This window comes from Drosophila mojavensis, unplaced genomic scaffold, assembly GCF_018153725.1.
Source record: "Drosophila mojavensis isolate 15081-1352.22 unplaced genomic scaffold, ASM1815372v1 contig_81, whole genome shotgun sequence".
NCBI classification, from domain to species: domain Eukaryota; kingdom Metazoa; phylum Arthropoda; class Insecta; order Diptera; family Drosophilidae; genus Drosophila; species Drosophila mojavensis.
This window is the reverse complement of record NW_025318907.1, coordinates 6,915,856-6,932,273: the sequence shown is the minus strand read 5'-3', so window position 1 is coordinate 6,932,273 and position 16,418 is coordinate 6,915,856. Positions and strand designations below refer to the sequence as shown.

The window sequence follows — 16,418 nt, the reverse complement described above, 5'->3', positions numbered from 1 at the left end:
TCAGTCCTGATGTCCTAATGTCCCGGTGCACTGTTTTATTGCGTCCTTCGTCATGCACCAATGACTCGAATTGTATCTCTCCACGGGTCTCTAACTGTTTCATAGATAATTCTCTCTCACAATTACTCCGGACTAATCTTTTTCCACTTTTTATTGCAAGCAAGGCGCGTCAACGTCCATTGAGATCCTGTCTAATGGCAGCCGCGTGACAAACCGTTCGAAAGTGTTAGTCAGGCAAAGCCCCGCGGCAACGGACCCAATCAGGGCTCGTTTTAAAGTTTAGATCATATTCATGATACCACGACAATAAACGCACTCCTAATTACACACACAGTCGCATATGACGCAGTAAATGACATTAAAATTTTCAGATTAACGTAACGCCCTTGGCTAAGCTTTGAAATTAACTTATCATGTGGCATGAAATCAGATGTTCTCATAAACAGGAACTCCAAATCGTCTCACTGCGTTTTGAAAATTTCGTGGCTTAAATAAAATATAATGTAATAGGCATCAAAAAATATAAAAATATAACATATAATATAATAATTATAACAGTCGATTATAAAACTTATATATTTTAGTTGATATAAATTGAGTTAGAAAATATTTAAGAGAACAAAAGTAGATCTAAAATATCAAGTAGCTGAGCTTTTTAATTATAATATGGTGTCATATATTGTTATTAATATAGTTCTTTCCGATTTGATCTTAGCTTGTGTACACATAAACAAATTAATTGCCTCATACTTATAATAGTTATAAAATTCTAAATCTTAAATACTCAAAAATCATGTATTTGTGTTTATTAATAATAATGTAAGTATAAATACAGTTACATAACTTTAGTACAAAAATTTTATTATTTTAGCTTTAATAAACTTAAGTAAATTTAAATAAAAAACGACATCTCACATTTACATTAAAAACGACTCGCTTACCAACACTTGAAACTTACATCTATTTGTGGAACACATGCGTGTGCCTGTCGCTTACTTACCACTCCCACCCAGCCCAACGGTAGGGGCACTACCTGGCCTTTTCTTCGCTTCCCGTCCTTTCCCTTATATTGGCCAACGTCCGCCGGGGGCGCGCAAATCGCGACTAACATGACCCTAACGGTAACTGCACGCCATTTTGTATGCGGTCGCACGAGCTTTGAGCATGTTTAAACATGATTAATTTGTGTTGATAAACAGTTATTTTAATTAATCGCCAGGTGTCGCTCGTCGCAGGGCCATTTTTCGCGTGATTTTGCTGCCATATTTTGAATAAATTCATTGTGGCTTTTGATTTTTTTGTTCTGCACAACCTAACAACATTTAAATTTAAATCAACTCTATATAAGTATATACATATATTTTGTAGGATAACTAATTGCAATCACATTTGGTGGAACTGCATAAATTTCGAATGTCGAATCCCATTTATCAAACAAAGAAACGCTGGACCAAGAACCAGCTACGATTACACACACACACAAGTAAACACACACACAAACGTAGGTAATCAAAAGCCAAGCGAACTTTATCTGAAATTAAAAATCGCCTTTTACATAAATTTTGTCAGCACTTTGCAATATGCGAATATCTATGTATGCATGTATAATGTTATATACATACATGTATGTGTGTGTGTGTGTGAAGGTATATATGTTCTAACCAATTGGACTGCAACTGAGCAAAAGTCAGTTGCAGTCAACAGCGCAAAAATTTTACCATAATTAAAAGCTGGCTAACAACTTAGAGCACGGAAATGTTAACATGCTGAAAAAAAAAAAAAAAAAAAAATCAAGTAAAATACCTGAAACTAAATAAAAGCAGTTTTGTTGCTGCTGTTGTTGTTTCAGCTGCTGCTGTTGTATAGGTTACAACTTTTCTGTCTTTTGTTTGAAAGTTTTGTAAATCAGAACTTTTAGGCATTCGCTCTGCAAAACTGAAATTCTATCTGTATTGGCTGTTATGCTTACCGAATTTAATTACATAGCAAACTAATATCACACAGAAACCACAGTCAAATACAAATACGCAAAAAAAAAAAAAAAAAAAAAAAAAAAAAAAACTTCAAGCTTGAGACTCACATTATTGAAATTCGAATTTATCTTCTGTTAAATTTCGACCAAAATAAACGTTTCATTTTAGCAAGCGCCACCTATGGCTCCAACTTCGAAATTGAGCTCGCACCAGATAAAAATTTAAAGATATGGCTATCTATAGCTCATATTTTATTTTATTCGACCAGTATGGTAGTATTTCAAGAAAGTGCCATCTATAGCTCATATTTCCGAAGCATTTCAAATTTCGGACTAAATACTATTTGTCATCTCAGCGCCATCTATAGGTCATAATTGCAATCTATTTTAGTGGTGACACAAACCAGCATTTCAAATCGCGATCTATGCAGCACACGTTTTACAGCACTTGTAAAACAGAACATGTATTTCCAGATCAAATATTGAATAAACTATAAGTATAAACACCTAGCGATTCTTTTCAAATCACCCAGAATATAAACATTGCCGACTTTTTCATCTACATGATAAAACACATTTTTGTAATTTATTGTGCAAAAAGTTAAAAATACTTAATTATACATTTCTACATAAAACAGAATAGATACTTAACAAAGCATAGCTCTTTCATTTTATCGTATATAATCATATATATAAAAACATTCTTATTTATAATATCAAATGCTTCAAAGTAACAAATTTATAATTGTATATAAAAAATAGTGAAAACTTAATAAAAAAACTGTTTCTTTTTTATTTTTGCTTTGTGCATATCAAAAGCTGCGCTGCATGAAGTATGTAAAACTAAAGTGTTCAATACAAATACATATATATAAAAAATCCAAAAATACATATAGTGTATATATATATATCTGAATAAATCTTTAGCAATCACATTACTGGCACTTGTTACGTTGAAGCATTCCATTCATTTTTTCATTTTGTTTCTGTTAAAGCATTTTCTTGGTTTAAACACAGACGAAATTAGTTACGTTATTTTCTTTTGTTTGTTTTTAGAAGGAGGGGGCAACATCTACTTGGGGCCCAGATGCAGCTTGCCCAGCAGCTGGGAGGCCTGCTGTCCGGCGCTCTCCTGTGCCTGGCTGGTCGCCTCCTGGATGTTCTTCTCAAGTCCTTCGCGCTTCTGGTCCACGTACTGGTTGGCCTCGTTCAGCTTCTGGTCGACAGTCTGGCTGGTCTGCTTCAAGGCGCCATCGATGGCGTTCTCGGCCTGCTTCAGCTTTTGATCGGCCACAGACTCGGCGGCCTTGACGCTCTTGTTGATCGCCTCGTTGGCCGCCTTCTTGGTCTGGTCGACAGCATTGGCAGCAGCGTTTTTAGAGGCCTCCGCCACATTGGCGGCCACCTGCTTTGAGTTCTGGACAGCGGCACTGGCCTGATTGACGGTGTTGTCCACAGCCTGTTTGGTTTGATTGACGGCGCCGGCAGCGCGATTGACGCCCTGGTCAATCGCTTGGCCAGCCTTCTGTGCCTCGGCAGCGGCCAAGGCGGCAGCATCCTTAGCTACAAAATCATAGATTTATAGAATTTTTAATTCCTCTCTCTAACTCTCTCTCTCTCTTTCTTTCTCTTTCTCTGATCTATCGAATTACCTGTGCTGGTTGCCAGCTGCTCGGCCTCGTTCTTGGTCTGCTGCACTGATTGTCCGACCTTTTTGGCCTGCTCCTCAGCCAGTTTCTGTGCCTCGGCTGCCTTTTCGTTGGCCAGCTTCTCGGCCTCATCCTTCTTCTTGCTGAACAAGTTGGCGGTCTTGTCGCCAAAGCTCTTCAGAGAGGCTGTCGGAAAAGAAATATAATAGAAATCAATTTTACTTCCAATTCAACTCAAACTCTCTCCCTTTTTCGCACATTTGGGCTGCTGGCGGCTGGGATACATTTTAGCTAAGCTTTTGAATTTCAACTAAAGGCTATGCCAGTTGCCGATCATAATTTATAGACTGGAATGTACTGCAATCAGTCGAGCTTTTGGCCGAGCTTATCGATGAAAATTGTCAATTGTGAAAACTGTGCCCAGACGATGCTAATTGCCAAAGCATAAAGAAAAAATACCTGGACACGGCGTGGAATTTCATCGAGCATGAACTAATCAGATCGTAATTACATGCCATGCCTGATTCTCGCCCTGATTAGAGCCAGTTGACACCCAGCCAGCTGCTGCGCAGTTCGTGGCACTTAATTTGGAGGCGGCAGCAGCAAATTTGAAACGCATCAAATACAAAAACTAAGCACGTAAGATGATTAATACTTGGGTGCACGACTACTGAATGCTCTGTGCATGCATATAACATAAATATATATATTTGTATGGATTGGTAAGGAATGGCTGGAGCTACGACTACATGAAAATAAAATGGAACTTTGCATGGCTGATATCAGTTGAGTACCAACTCTTATACCGCTAGCTCTAAACAATTCTGAGTTCACTGAGGCTACCAATTTTATACTAGAATTTAGATTTCGAATGCATCAGATTAAATCATAACCAAATTATAGATCTTTAGATTTTATATAGCTGCCGAATTCGCAAAGGAAATGAATATATCCAAAAACAAGATTTAACTGCGTAGGTCTTGTATTAGAAATATGTAGATGCTATCATGCCAAATTTCATAACAAAGTTCGATGAGGTCACGCAGTTGAATCGACTAACAAATAAGACTATATTAATCGAACGCTGACTAATATAAATATGTGTACATATTATATATACTTGGAGAACGAAGTCTTCACAGTTTGATAATAACAATTTGTACATACACAGGGCATACACAAGAGAGAAAATAAAATTTTAATTATAATTGAATAGGAATTGTGCGCGTCGGAAGCAGTGTCCCAGCCCAGAGAGACTGTTCAGCTACTGCATTCCCATAAAGTGACGTGTGCGTTCACTCAAATAGAAACAGTGTGCCATTAAAAGCCACCGCAACGGCAATCCGCTCGAATCGTCGATTTTCGAGCTATATATGTACATATGTATGTAGAACTATTCTAACAAGGCATGCCAAGTGTAACTGTATGTGTGAATGTGTGTGTGTGTATATATATATATATACATTAAACAATGCGCAAATATTTGAATAATTTACAGTATGTGATGTCATAATGGCGTTTCATGGTAATTTATTCCAATAGTTTTCAGCTCTTTATTCACGCTTTCTTGCGGCGCGGCTGAGAAAGCAAAGTGTTTACATACCAAAACTAAATGGCCTTTCGAATTTAATAATATGCATGCCTATATAAAAAATATGCTAAGTACTAAAACCGCTTTTTTATATTTATTTTCGGTTTTTAGATATTTTTGGCACAAAAAAAAATGTTAATTAGCATTTTGATTGGACCACGCGCCGATGAGTGCGAGAAAAAGTGCAAAAATTATGGAATTCTTTTGGAACACAAAATATGATAATGGAAGAAGCAGGAAACTGCGATCAAATGGTAAACAATGTTTGAGCCAAAAAGCAAGGCAGAATAGACAGAGTTACTTGCACTTGTGCTATGAACGGCAGTAACGGGTTATACAAAAACAAGTAAGAAGGCTCTAGTCGAGACTGCTCGACTAGGAGATACTCTGAAACCTCCAAGCTGATATTTTACCAATCCTGCACTTCTTTTATGCACCCACGTATAATCACAAGCTCTGCTGACTGCGCAGTAAGCTCTTGGGCTGCGCTGCAGTGTGGACAATATTACGAGAATTTATTAGTTTCTCTTGTAGTAAGAGTTTCTTTATGAAACTTTAAGAGCGTGATCATATGGGTAGAATGTGTGTATATTCCTAAGCACAAGTCTCTAGTACTTGAAATACGTTTTTTACAAATTGAGGGCAAAGGAGGCGTGGTATCCAAAATCTGTAAATTACAAAATCTTTGTATCGATTAACTGTACACAGTAAATCTGAAGTCTCTAGGTTTAAAGGTGTTCAAATTAGGCTCAAATTAGTCGATTTTTCGATTCTTCTCGATAAAAAAGTTATCGGATGAGGTATCGAAAAAGAAGATAAACTTATACTTCGTATGGTATACCCGAGTATGCATGCCAAATTTCAGCTCCCTAGCTCTTGTAACTTCTGAGATCGACTCATACGGACAGACAGACAGACAGACTATTTTCAATGGGTTCATAGTATATAAATATACAGAGGATTTGTATATGAAATTAACGTTAGAACATAATTTTATATATATTGTAAATACAAATAAACAAAATTTGAATGTTCTTAAATTATTTCAAACTATTAAAAGGATTATAAAAAAAAAGAATCTTCCCATCAGCTATAAAAATAGAAATAAGAAGAAGATATAAAAAATTGTTATTGTGGAGAAACTTGTAGCGAACGAGTTTGCTGTTTGGTAAACATCAAAAAGCTAATCTATATTTGCATTTGAAACCAAAACCGATTTCACTTACAAATTAAAAAATCTGTAAATAAACAAAACAAATTGCCTGTCTTACAGTCGATAGCAAAACAAATTTGCATTCTGCTTGCAATCGACTAAGAATAGAAATTTCGAAATCATGTGGCGAATAGCGAGCAAGAATCCGACTAGGAAACACTAAGTCTCTATTAAATACCAAGCCACATGATTATTTATCAAAATGAATCAAGTGCTCTCAACGCATTTGTGTAAGAGTACGACGCAGATTCTATGCTATGCTGCGGTCAATACTAAGAATAAACGAAAAATAGAAACACAAAAAACCGGCTAGAATATCATAACATGGCCATAAAGTAACACAATAAGCCACAGTTGAGAGCAAACGTCGAGAACCTCAGATGTTTTGTGTTTTTCTTTTGCTCCTCATCGCCGCAGATAATGCGCAAAAGAGCTAAGCACAAAAATATAATACATGAAAAAAAAAAAAAAAAAATAAATAAATAAAACCTGAACTCAAGACCAACAGAACTCAAGCGCAACAAATACAAACAGGCTAAAGACACAGCTAAAGCTACACCAGCAAACCAGATACAGATACAGATACAGATACAGACACAGATACATTTGTATCTCTCACTCATATGTATGCGTATCTTGTCGCTCTATGAGTAACTGCCAGCCCAGTTGAGAAACTTACGTTCCACACCAGGTTTTCACAGACCTCACACACACATGGGCAACTCAACACACATAGCTGTGAATCGATGAACCGAACTTTAGATGCTGCTTCTGCTGCTGCTGTTGGTGCCTCTCAGTTGTTGATGATGTCATAGGAATCGTAATCGCTCGCCACATGCCCGCCCGGCTGAATAATGAATAATTCGCACGCCCCGCTGTTTGTGTAGCTTCAAGTTAGCTCATTGTCGAAGGTCAATACCAGACAAAAAAGAAAAACAATTTCTCAGCTTGGCTACGGAGCTGGTACTTCGTGTCCTGGCAAAGGACACAGCTGCAAACAACGAAATGTCGAACAACAAACACAAAATACCGAATACGGAATGATGTCATATGCACCCAAAAGGTAAATCAATAAATGATTCATGGCTCTGACCAAGGGCAAGGTTTTTCCATAAATATAATACACCTAGATCAAAGCTTATGTAGTGGAATGTGATTTGATGGTAATTAATGAAGTTATTACTATTTGATAGCATAGGAGGAAAGTATTATACATTATAATAATATATTATATAACTATGCACTCAATGCAATTGAGTTTATTATTTATTAAATTAATGAGTAGGATTCAGACTGCAAATATTATATTAAAATCCACTTTCTGACAACAAAAAAAAATAGAGAAAATAGGGTTATTTTCTCCTCTAAAAATATAATCATTTCATTCTCAAAATTTATAAAACAAATTAATTTTAATTGACTACCTGGCATTATTTCATTGTAATCTGTATAGTAAATTTTTTTCATTTCTGTATAGAATTCAAGCATTTGTATTGAATAAAACCGTTTTTTTTTTTTTATTACTATTATTATTATTTTTTTTTTAGTTTCAATTTCTTTATTTTTATATGCAAATAAATACAACAACGAACTGTATATTCGTCTATTTTCAGCACTTTGTAAAGATCTATTAACAAATAATGTTTACTCTGCGGAAATTAGCTGAAAGTAACTATCAATGGCACTCTGGCAATGAAGAATTCAATTAAACACATAACCCCTGGGATGACCCACAGACACAGTAAGCGGAGATTCCATCAGCAAAACCAACTTCGATGACAGCACGCCGTCTGGAGTGAAGTGTATGTAGCATTCTTCCGTAATGCCCGACCAAGTGAACTCAACTAATTGAATTAGCTGATCATTGGGCATGGCAGCTGGAAAGATCGATAAGGGCATTGGCGCGACCATATATTTAAGAGGCATGGCAAACGGATTGACAATTGCACGCTAGGAGAGGATATAAGTACAGGAGCGAGCAGCGCCAGAGCACACAATGGTGCATTGGTCAGGCGAGATGAAGCACATCATAGTTGTGATCATTGCCGTGCTGAGTGTCCTGCACAGGGATGTACTCTGCTCAAAAAACACCGGCTGTCCTCGGCGCTATCTGAGACGCATCAACGGAAAGTGTTATTACTTTTCAGTTAAAAAGGTAAGCAATTGCTTTGGTGAATTAAGCGATCGATTATTTCTTATATTTCTCTCTCTCTCTCACTTGCTCTCTCTCTCTCTCTCTCTCTCTCTCTCTCTCTCTCTCTCTCTCTCTCTCTCTCTCTCTCTCTGTGTCTGTCTGTCTGTCTGCTTGCAGCTGAACTGGTTTGGTGCTCTAAACAATTGCCTACGCAAGGGCCTCACACTGGCCGACCTGAGCAATCCACGAGATTTCAACGGTGCTGTTGAATTTCTAAGCTCCAAAGGCAACACGGAGGACTTTTGGTTTGGTGCCAACGATCTGCAAACCGAGGGCCGTTTTCAATATATCAGCAATGGTCGCTTAGTGCGTTACTTCAGCAATTACAGCCTCGTGGGGGAGTCGGAGCACTCGAAGTGCGATGATTGTCTGGAGGTGCGCATACGCAACAACATGACAGTGGTGGCCGCCGACAATTGTCTAGAGAGGCAGTATTTCATTTGCTCTGAACGGTACTGCGACTTCGCCGAAGGCACTAAGAAGCGCCATCACAGTCACGAACACTTACATCACTTCCATCACGATATTGGCGAGCCCAGCAACGAGGCTGAGGCAGCGGTTGACGTGGATGGACAGCAACCGGACTTACAAGAGTTGGTAACGGAAAAGCCGGACGGCTCAGAGGAGGGAGTTGATCCACCAGTGGGAGGTCCGACGAGTGAACCACAACCGGAGTCAAACGAAAAGCCAAGTAATGGGACAACTATAGCCGAGCATAATAATGTAGCGACTACAGTTCATGTGGGATCTGGAAAGCCACCTGAAGTCACAACTGTGGATCCGAACAAGCCACCTGAAGTCACAACTGTGGATCCGAACAAGCCACCTGGAGTCACAGATGTGGACCCCACCAAGCCACCTGTAGTCACAACTGTGGTTCCGAACAACCCAACTGAAGTCACAACTGTGCATCCCTAAAATCCAAGTGCAGAAGAGCATACGAACGGGCCAGATACCTAACTGTTGGAGGATGCCACGGAATAATGGATGTTTCACAAATGGAAACAAATTTTATGCATTAATAAACCAAATAAATTCAAGAAGAAAATGCTATTGAGGGCACTCGGTCAAAGATATTAAATCGAATATAATATCAACTGGGCATAATTAATACTGCTAACTGAGGGTACATTTCCAAAAAGCACACATAAATTCATTCAAGCTTTCAATTGCTATAGCTGGGCACACCGTTGCTAAAGCTAACGCAATTTGATGAATTATATGTGAATACGTTTTCTGCATTTTCTGTTTCACAGAGATCTCTGCGATCATATCGACAGACAGATGGTAGAACAACAGCGCTGATCGGTCTCATCAATACTAAACATATATTTACATATATGTATATGTATATTCTTTATACACACACCTCCTAACAAGTGAGAAAATCCCATTCGAGACTGCTCAACTAGGAGACCCCCTGAGAATTAAATTCTCTAGCTGTTGTACTTTCTAAGGCCGGCTCCGCCATACATATGGACGGACAGAGGTAAATCGACCTAGCTCGTTACCTTGACCAAGATCATGTTGGCAAAGGGGTCTGGTACGCTTCCCTCTGCATACACACATTTAACACAACCATTATACCCTGATTTCCCATTTTCACTAAAAAATGCAAATAACGAAATATACAACCATGATTAAGTTAAGTAAAACTCTTTTCAAATTCAATGAAATCACTCCAGAAACTACAATCACATCAAAATGTGATGTTACATAAAAATAAAACACCAAAGTGTACTGTCCGTTCTTAAGGTGCTTAAAGAGGGGAAACAAGCTGCTTACTTTTGCTTACTAACTCATTCAGTCATAAAGATGTTTGGTTTGACCGCAACGAATTTAAATTAATTGATTTGTTGAACGCTGGGCACAATTGAGCAGCACAAATTATGCGATTTAAGTAGCATAGTTGGCATGGATAATGCAGTTGTCACGCCCCCAATGTGGTTATATATAGAAGGAACAAGCTAAATTGACACAGTTTGTGGACAACGGCGCCTGCAGCCATGAGGTTACTGCAAATTGTGATATTGACCCTAATCGTAGTGTACCCAGATGATGTCCTCTCCGGAAAAGGCTCAAAGCCGAAGCCGAAGTCGAAGTCGAAGGCGAACAACAAGAGTGATTTAGGTCCTTGTGGAAAGCGGTATTTGCGTCAAATTAATGGCAAATGCTATTACTTTGCCGGCAAAAAGGTTTGTATTCGTCACAACTTCATGGACTATACAGACATTTTATGGCAGAATCCCTTGTAGATGAACTGGTTCGGGGCACAAAACAATTGCCTACGCAAGGATCTCAATTTAGCTGATATTGCCAATAAGGACGACTTCGATGCCGTTATGAAGTTTCTACGCTCGCGCGGCAACATGGAAGACTATTGGTTCGGCGGCAATGATCTACAGACGGAGGGCCGTTTTACATATATTAGCACTGGTCGTCCTGTACGGTATTTCGGTGGTGCGGCGGCTATTGAGCCGACGCATAGGGCCAATTTGGATGACTGTTTGGAGGTTAGGCTGAGATATAATGGCACCACGGTCACCGACGACAATTGCGAAGAGGAACAGTATTTTATATGTCAGGCGACTGAATTGAAGTGTGCTCAGCCTACGGAGGATTCAGTTGGTAGTCAGCATCATAGCCATGAGCATTTGCATCATTTCCACCACGATCCGACCAAGAACGAAAATACTGGGAATGCGACACGTACAGAAAGTTTGGAAAGCGACTCACGGCCGCTTGATAATTCGAATTCGGCGCAAGCGGAGTCGAAAGAGAATACCACTACAACTGAAAATGACGGAACGGAGAGTACGCTCACGACGGCAGAATCAGATATAACACAAACAGAAACAGATGGTACAGCAGAAACGAGTACCATGCCGACAGGAACATTAGGAGAGCATGATAAGCCGACAGAAGCTCCCACGCCAACACCGACAGATATAGGAGGGCAGCATGGTAAGCCAAATGCTCCCGCGACAGGACCGCCAAATATAGGTGGAGTGACTGGTAAGCCAGAAGCTTCCACGACAGGACCGCCAAATATAGGTGGAGTGACTGGTAAGCCAGATGCCTCCGCGACAGGACCGCCAAATATAGGTGGAGTGACTGATAAGCCAGATGCTTCCACGACAGTACCGCCAGGAGTAGCAGGACAGGACGAAAATTCCGCGACGCAGGCAGCACCGCAAAGCTAAACAGCTTAATTAACTGTACTCGCCACTGGACGAGCTCCTCAAATATCCCCAAGTCCCAATGAGTTTGTTTATTTGCAGCAAATAAAATGCCAGAGATTTTATTTGGCCTCCATATAAATAAATCAATTTTATGTTAATTTACTACGGATTGAGAGGTAGCATTAAGGGGGTGGTGGTGTGTGGCTATCGCGATGGATTGGAGTAGTGCTAGTGGTGGCATCACTAATGGTGGTATTCAGAATTGCGGAAACATTCTGTTTAGAGAGCTACAAGACGACACCGTAAATAAATATGGACACTCTCAATAAAAAATAAATATTTAATTAACAAAAAAAAAAAAATTTTTTTGATTTGAACATGAAGTTTCAAAGCAATCTTCAAAAAACATTCATATTTCAGAATATTTTGCTTTTTACTTTACATTTTGAATTATCGATTTTTCATTGTTCTGTGTGTATAAATTATAAAAAAAAGTGTCATATTATGTTAACATAATTGATTTTACTTACACTTCGAAGCATCTGTTTGCATTAAGTGGAAACAGAGAATATTAATCAAAAGTACAGTTCAACATAGCCTAAAAAAGTTACTAGGAAATATTTTTAAAATTCAATTCTCTTTTCTTCTTTCTCAAACTGAACTCAAATGCAGGGAGACGAGAAAACTGCTACTGAACAAATTTTAAGGTAACGGAAATAGAGTAAATTATTTTTAATTCGTCTTTCAACTTGTATATGTGAGGGTATGTGTTTGTGTACACACACAATGAAATACATCAAAGAGGGATCATAACTTTCTCAAGAGTTGCTCGCAGAAATATTTATAATTTCAAGGAGCACGTAGTATGACATAGAATGCTAAAATATATATTAAACATTTATAGATTCTATACACACGACAATATATGTATTTATGCACACACGCATACATATAATATATATATATATATATATATAAATGGCACCTTTTGGGTGTGGGTTGTGCCAGCGAGAACAATTTATGATACATAGACAAGTATATATATATATATATATATATATAGACAAGTATATATATATATATATATATATATATATACTTGTCTATGTATCATAAATTGTTCTATATATATATGTTATATATATATATATATATATATATATATATATATATAGACGAATACTGCGCCATAATTGACTGACGCTGCCGTATCATCATCATCGTGATCATCATCAAGCTCTATAAGTAATCGTAGCAAATAATTAATTCTATCTACGCGCTACTACTCCGTTTTTATTTTTTATTGCTTGGGACGATGATGTAATTCTATTGTAATCCTGCAATGCGGTCATAGGTTTTACGAGTCCTAACAGCAAGGTCTCACAATGCATTAACTCTTTAGTTGACGTTGTTGTTATTTTCTTTCATAGCACATAATACACACCACAGTTTGCATATTTAATTCAACATGTCTCTTTGTTTTCTATTTCGAAAACTTTCACAAATAGCTTAACCTGAGTTTTGACTTTATTATTCTCCTCTTCATATAATTCATTATTCTTTATTTCTTGTTTCGTTTCTTTACCTGTGAACGAGCTGAACATGTTGAAAAATTTGTGTAGTTTTTAAATTGAACTGTTATTTGAATTTCGCTTTGGGCTGATTTTATAGTCGATTAATTTTAGTACGATGCGCGTTTTAAACGTTCCGAATGCGTCGACGGCAAAAATACGAATAAGTTCCAAGCGAAAGTATCTTATTGGAATTGTTGTCGCTGACACTTTTTCTTATTTGCTGCGTTGTTGTTTTTAGCTAAAAGTTCTGGTTCTGCGTGTGGAACGTATTTACTGCATGTGGACTCTAGCATTGAGTACCATTGCTGCCAGATTTGCATATGATGTTGCGGTTAGACTAGTGTTAGTGCTGCCAGACGTAAATATACAGCCTGGTAGCAAGTGCTAGGAATGTTCGATGCCTATGAATATTGTTTAACTTACAAAGTGATTTGGATTTCAATATAAAATGCGACTCACCACGGTGCTCTAGAATCTATAATCTGTTAAATCTTGATTATCTCAAATGTTTTAGCGTTGCCAGACTAATAGATTACCATGAAAGCTAGAAAAAAATCATTAAGAGCTTTTGATCCATTTTTTAAATAAAATCTCACATAAAAATAATTATATAAAAAAGAAAAACAAGCATAAATAAATTGAGAATAAATATAGAACTAAATATGTTGGAAAGCTCTGATATTTCAAAATTCTACGCTTCGGAAGTAGAGCAGTCCAGCAGTAAAAGTCAGTTAGAGTGCATAAAAACGGAGAGCTCATAATGAATATACAGTGGAATCCGGTTATAGCGACAGATTTAACCAGAAGGACAAAAAAAACATAGAAACGTTTTAATTTTTACTCAAAACAAAAAGATTTAATAAATTTATTTTAATAACATGGTAGGCATTGCAGATGTCTCTCTCTCTTTCTCGCGCTCTCTCTCTCTCTCTCTCTCTCTCTCTCTCTCTCTCTCTCTCTCTCTCTATCCCTTTCTCTCTGTCTTAGCAACATTTGTGCGGCTGCCACGAACAGAAGGGAGAGTACTGATCACGGATAAATATCACTAGCCAGAGAACACATAGACTAGACATCTAGAACAAATTGTTGTGTTCTCTGGTTAGTGTAAATACATACATATATACATTTCTAACAGCCTTTTTTTGTGCTGAAATTTGTTGTCATTATTTCGCATTATTTCTTTTAACAATGATAACCGGTTAATGACTTAAAAATATGAAAAAATAAATAAATAAATCGTCGGGATAAGCGGATTGTCGTTAAAAGACGTACTAAGCGGAGACGTACTAAGCGGAAGCTCTTTCATATAAGTTTGTATGAAGACCAACCAAGACATTGAATTTTCGTCGACATAATCGGTTGGACGCTGTAAGCGGAGTCGTTATAACCGGATGCCACTGTATGTACTTAAAAACAAATTTTACAAGTGACAGAAAGATTGAATTCAAATGGCCTAACGAATGGATTTTTCACTACGATTTGCATGTATTGGCTATGGCTTACATAATAAATTTCCTTTTTTGATCAAAGAATTATAAGTCAATCATTTCGAAAAGCAGTCATCATGAAACTACAACTATTGGCACTGGTATATTGTTTGGAGCACTTTCAAGGGATTGCAAACGCTTATCGGTGTTTCTATTTAAGCACAAGGGAGGTAATGATACCACTGTATTTAAATGTTGATAATTATTATAACATTGTATCATTTTGTAAATTGTACCATGCAGGCCACCTGGCATGAAGCTTGGCAGATATGTAAGAAACATCATCTCTGTTTTGCCAATTTCGAGTCGACCACCGAATACAATGCACTGGCAAGGAAAATGATGTCAATAGATCGAGCTGACTATTGGTTTGGTTTCAAGGACGAGTACGGAATTATCAGAGCGCAATCCACATCGATAGAGAGCATCATGAAATACTCTCCAGGAATCAAAAAACAAATTGGTGTTAACGATAACTGTGGCTACATAAATACACAACGCGACATTTCAACCACTGATTGTAATACAAAAAAACGATTTGCATGCCTTAAAGCCGTCAAATGCTTTAATCTCGGTATGACACCTACGACGGTGAACGAGGCAGAGGTGTTGCCTGGAATTGTGCCGTGCAAAATAAAACCCCAGATCCGGGAAAAGCTGGAGCTAGATAGCAAATATTTTGATGAGCTATAACGAATAAATATCGATACATGTCAATTTGAATGTCAAATCAAAATGAATAAAAGATTATATCAACATTTTGTATATTTATTTATTTACTTTTATTATTTTTTACATATATTTTTACTTAAATGCTTCATTCTTGTATTTGTAACAAGAGAGAATTTTCAGCATTATCAACTCTGAATAAAGTCTGAATACTTGACAGTGTTTTTGATGGAAAACTTCAAACTTCTACTCGACTTCAAACTAAGGATGGCACCATTTTATCGCATACCCCAACTCAATTAACTCATGAATTATCTCATCAAATCGTTTGTTCTCTAGCTAATAATAATACTGATAAATATTAGCTAAAATAGTCTATCCGTCCGTCCGCCTGCCCGTCTTTCCGTATGAACGCAGTTTATTTCGCTGCTATTGAAGCTAGAGACTTGAAATTTGGAACACATACTCGTGTATATCTCCGATCCGCCAACTAGGGGCGTGGAAAATCGGAAAAAACTGTACCTCCAAGAGTTTTACAGCTACAACGCTTTTGCACGTAAGCTAATGTTATGATTCTAAAAAGTCGAATGACAAAACTTTATATCTACGCCCTTTAGGGGCGTGGCAAATCGGACCTGAAAATATAGTGACTTTTTAAATTCAGATATATTTTTGACACTATTGATGCTAGAGACTTCAAATTTTGTATATATACTCGGGCTGACCACCCAAGACCATAAAGCTTCGACGGATATATGTCCGCCCACAGGAAACGTGGCAATCCGCAAAAGTTTATTTCTCCTAAATTATAACAGCTAGAAGCTTCAAATTTGAATAGTTGAGTTACTAGTAACCTCATCTATCGATGACCCAAAAATAATTTTTAC

The 16,418-nt window shown here is 37.6% G+C and overlaps 4 protein-coding genes across 6 annotated transcripts; 3 read left to right on the top strand and 1 right to left on the bottom strand.

Moving 5' to 3' along the window:
* Positions 1-2,532: 2,532 nt before the first annotated feature.
* LOC6580931 (tol-Pal system protein TolA) lies at positions 2,533-13,566 on the bottom strand. Of its 3 annotated transcripts, XM_015164541.3 has the most exons (4): positions 13,387-13,566; positions 12,332-12,343; positions 3,625-3,807; positions 2,533-3,535 (listed from the first exon to the last, which is right to left on the bottom strand). In XM_015164541.3, the coding sequence occupies exons 1-4, from the start codon at positions 13,403-13,405 to the stop codon at positions 3,045-3,047; spliced, it is 705 nt and encodes a 234-aa protein (XP_015020027.1). In that variant the 5' UTR covers positions 13,406-13,566; the 3' UTR covers positions 2,533-3,044. The 3 variants fall into 3 exon arrangements, with proteins under 3 accessions (XP_015020027.1, XP_015020026.1, XP_002006728.1); XM_015164540.3 differs by lacking the exon at positions 12,332-12,343 and having other exon boundaries at positions 13,387-13,565; XM_002006692.4 differs by lacking the exons at positions 12,332-12,343; positions 13,387-13,566 and adding an exon at positions 3,880-3,922.
* LOC6580930 lies at positions 8,408-9,695 on the top strand. Its single transcript, XM_002006691.4, has 2 exons — positions 8,408-8,580; positions 8,737-9,695. The coding sequence occupies exons 1-2, from the start codon at positions 8,422-8,424 to the stop codon at positions 9,535-9,537; spliced, it is 960 nt and encodes a 319-aa protein (XP_002006727.2). The 5' UTR covers positions 8,408-8,421; the 3' UTR covers positions 9,538-9,695.
* Positions 10,608-11,944, top strand: LOC6580929. The gene is made up of 2 exons (XM_032729810.2): positions 10,608-10,814; positions 10,875-11,944. The coding sequence occupies exons 1-2, from the start codon at positions 10,626-10,628 to the stop codon at positions 11,820-11,822; spliced, it is 1,137 nt and encodes a 378-aa protein (XP_032585701.2). The 5' UTR covers positions 10,608-10,625; the 3' UTR covers positions 11,823-11,944.
* A 1,185-nt stretch (positions 13,567-14,751) lies between the features above and the next one.
* LOC6580928 lies at positions 14,752-15,579 on the top strand. The gene is made up of 3 exons (XM_002006689.4): positions 14,752-14,774; positions 14,906-15,032; positions 15,106-15,579. The coding sequence occupies exons 1-3, from the start codon at positions 14,767-14,769 to the stop codon at positions 15,553-15,555; spliced, it is 585 nt and encodes a 194-aa protein (XP_002006725.2). The 5' UTR covers positions 14,752-14,766; the 3' UTR covers positions 15,556-15,579.
* Positions 15,580-16,418: the final 839 nt, after the last annotated feature.

Excerpts from the sequence above, each read along its gene's own strand:
- LOC6580928 (XM_002006689.4), top strand. Across the intron at positions 15,033-15,105 it reads TCTATTTAAGCACAAGGGAG|GCCACCTGGCATGAAGCTTG; the intron begins GTAATGATACCA and ends TGTACCATGCAG.
- LOC6580929 (XM_032729810.2), top strand. The coding sequence starts at position 10,626 with ATGAGGTTACTGCAAATTGTGATATTGACCCTAATCGTAGTGTACCCA. Across the intron at positions 10,815-10,874 it reads ATTACTTTGCCGGCAAAAAG|ATGAACTGGTTCGGGGCACA; the intron begins GTTTGTATTCGT and ends AATCCCTTGTAG.
- LOC6580931 (XM_015164541.3), bottom strand. Across the intron at positions 3,536-3,624 it reads GCAGCTGGCAACCAGCACAG|CTAAGGATGCTGCCGCCTTG; the intron begins GTAATTCGATAG and ends ATGATTTTGTAG.
- LOC6580930 (XM_002006691.4), top strand. The coding sequence starts at position 8,422 with ATGGTGCATTGGTCAGGCGAGATGAAGCACATCATAGTTGTGATCATT. Across the intron at positions 8,581-8,736 it reads ATTACTTTTCAGTTAAAAAG|CTGAACTGGTTTGGTGCTCT; the intron begins GTAAGCAATTGC and ends GTCTGCTTGCAG.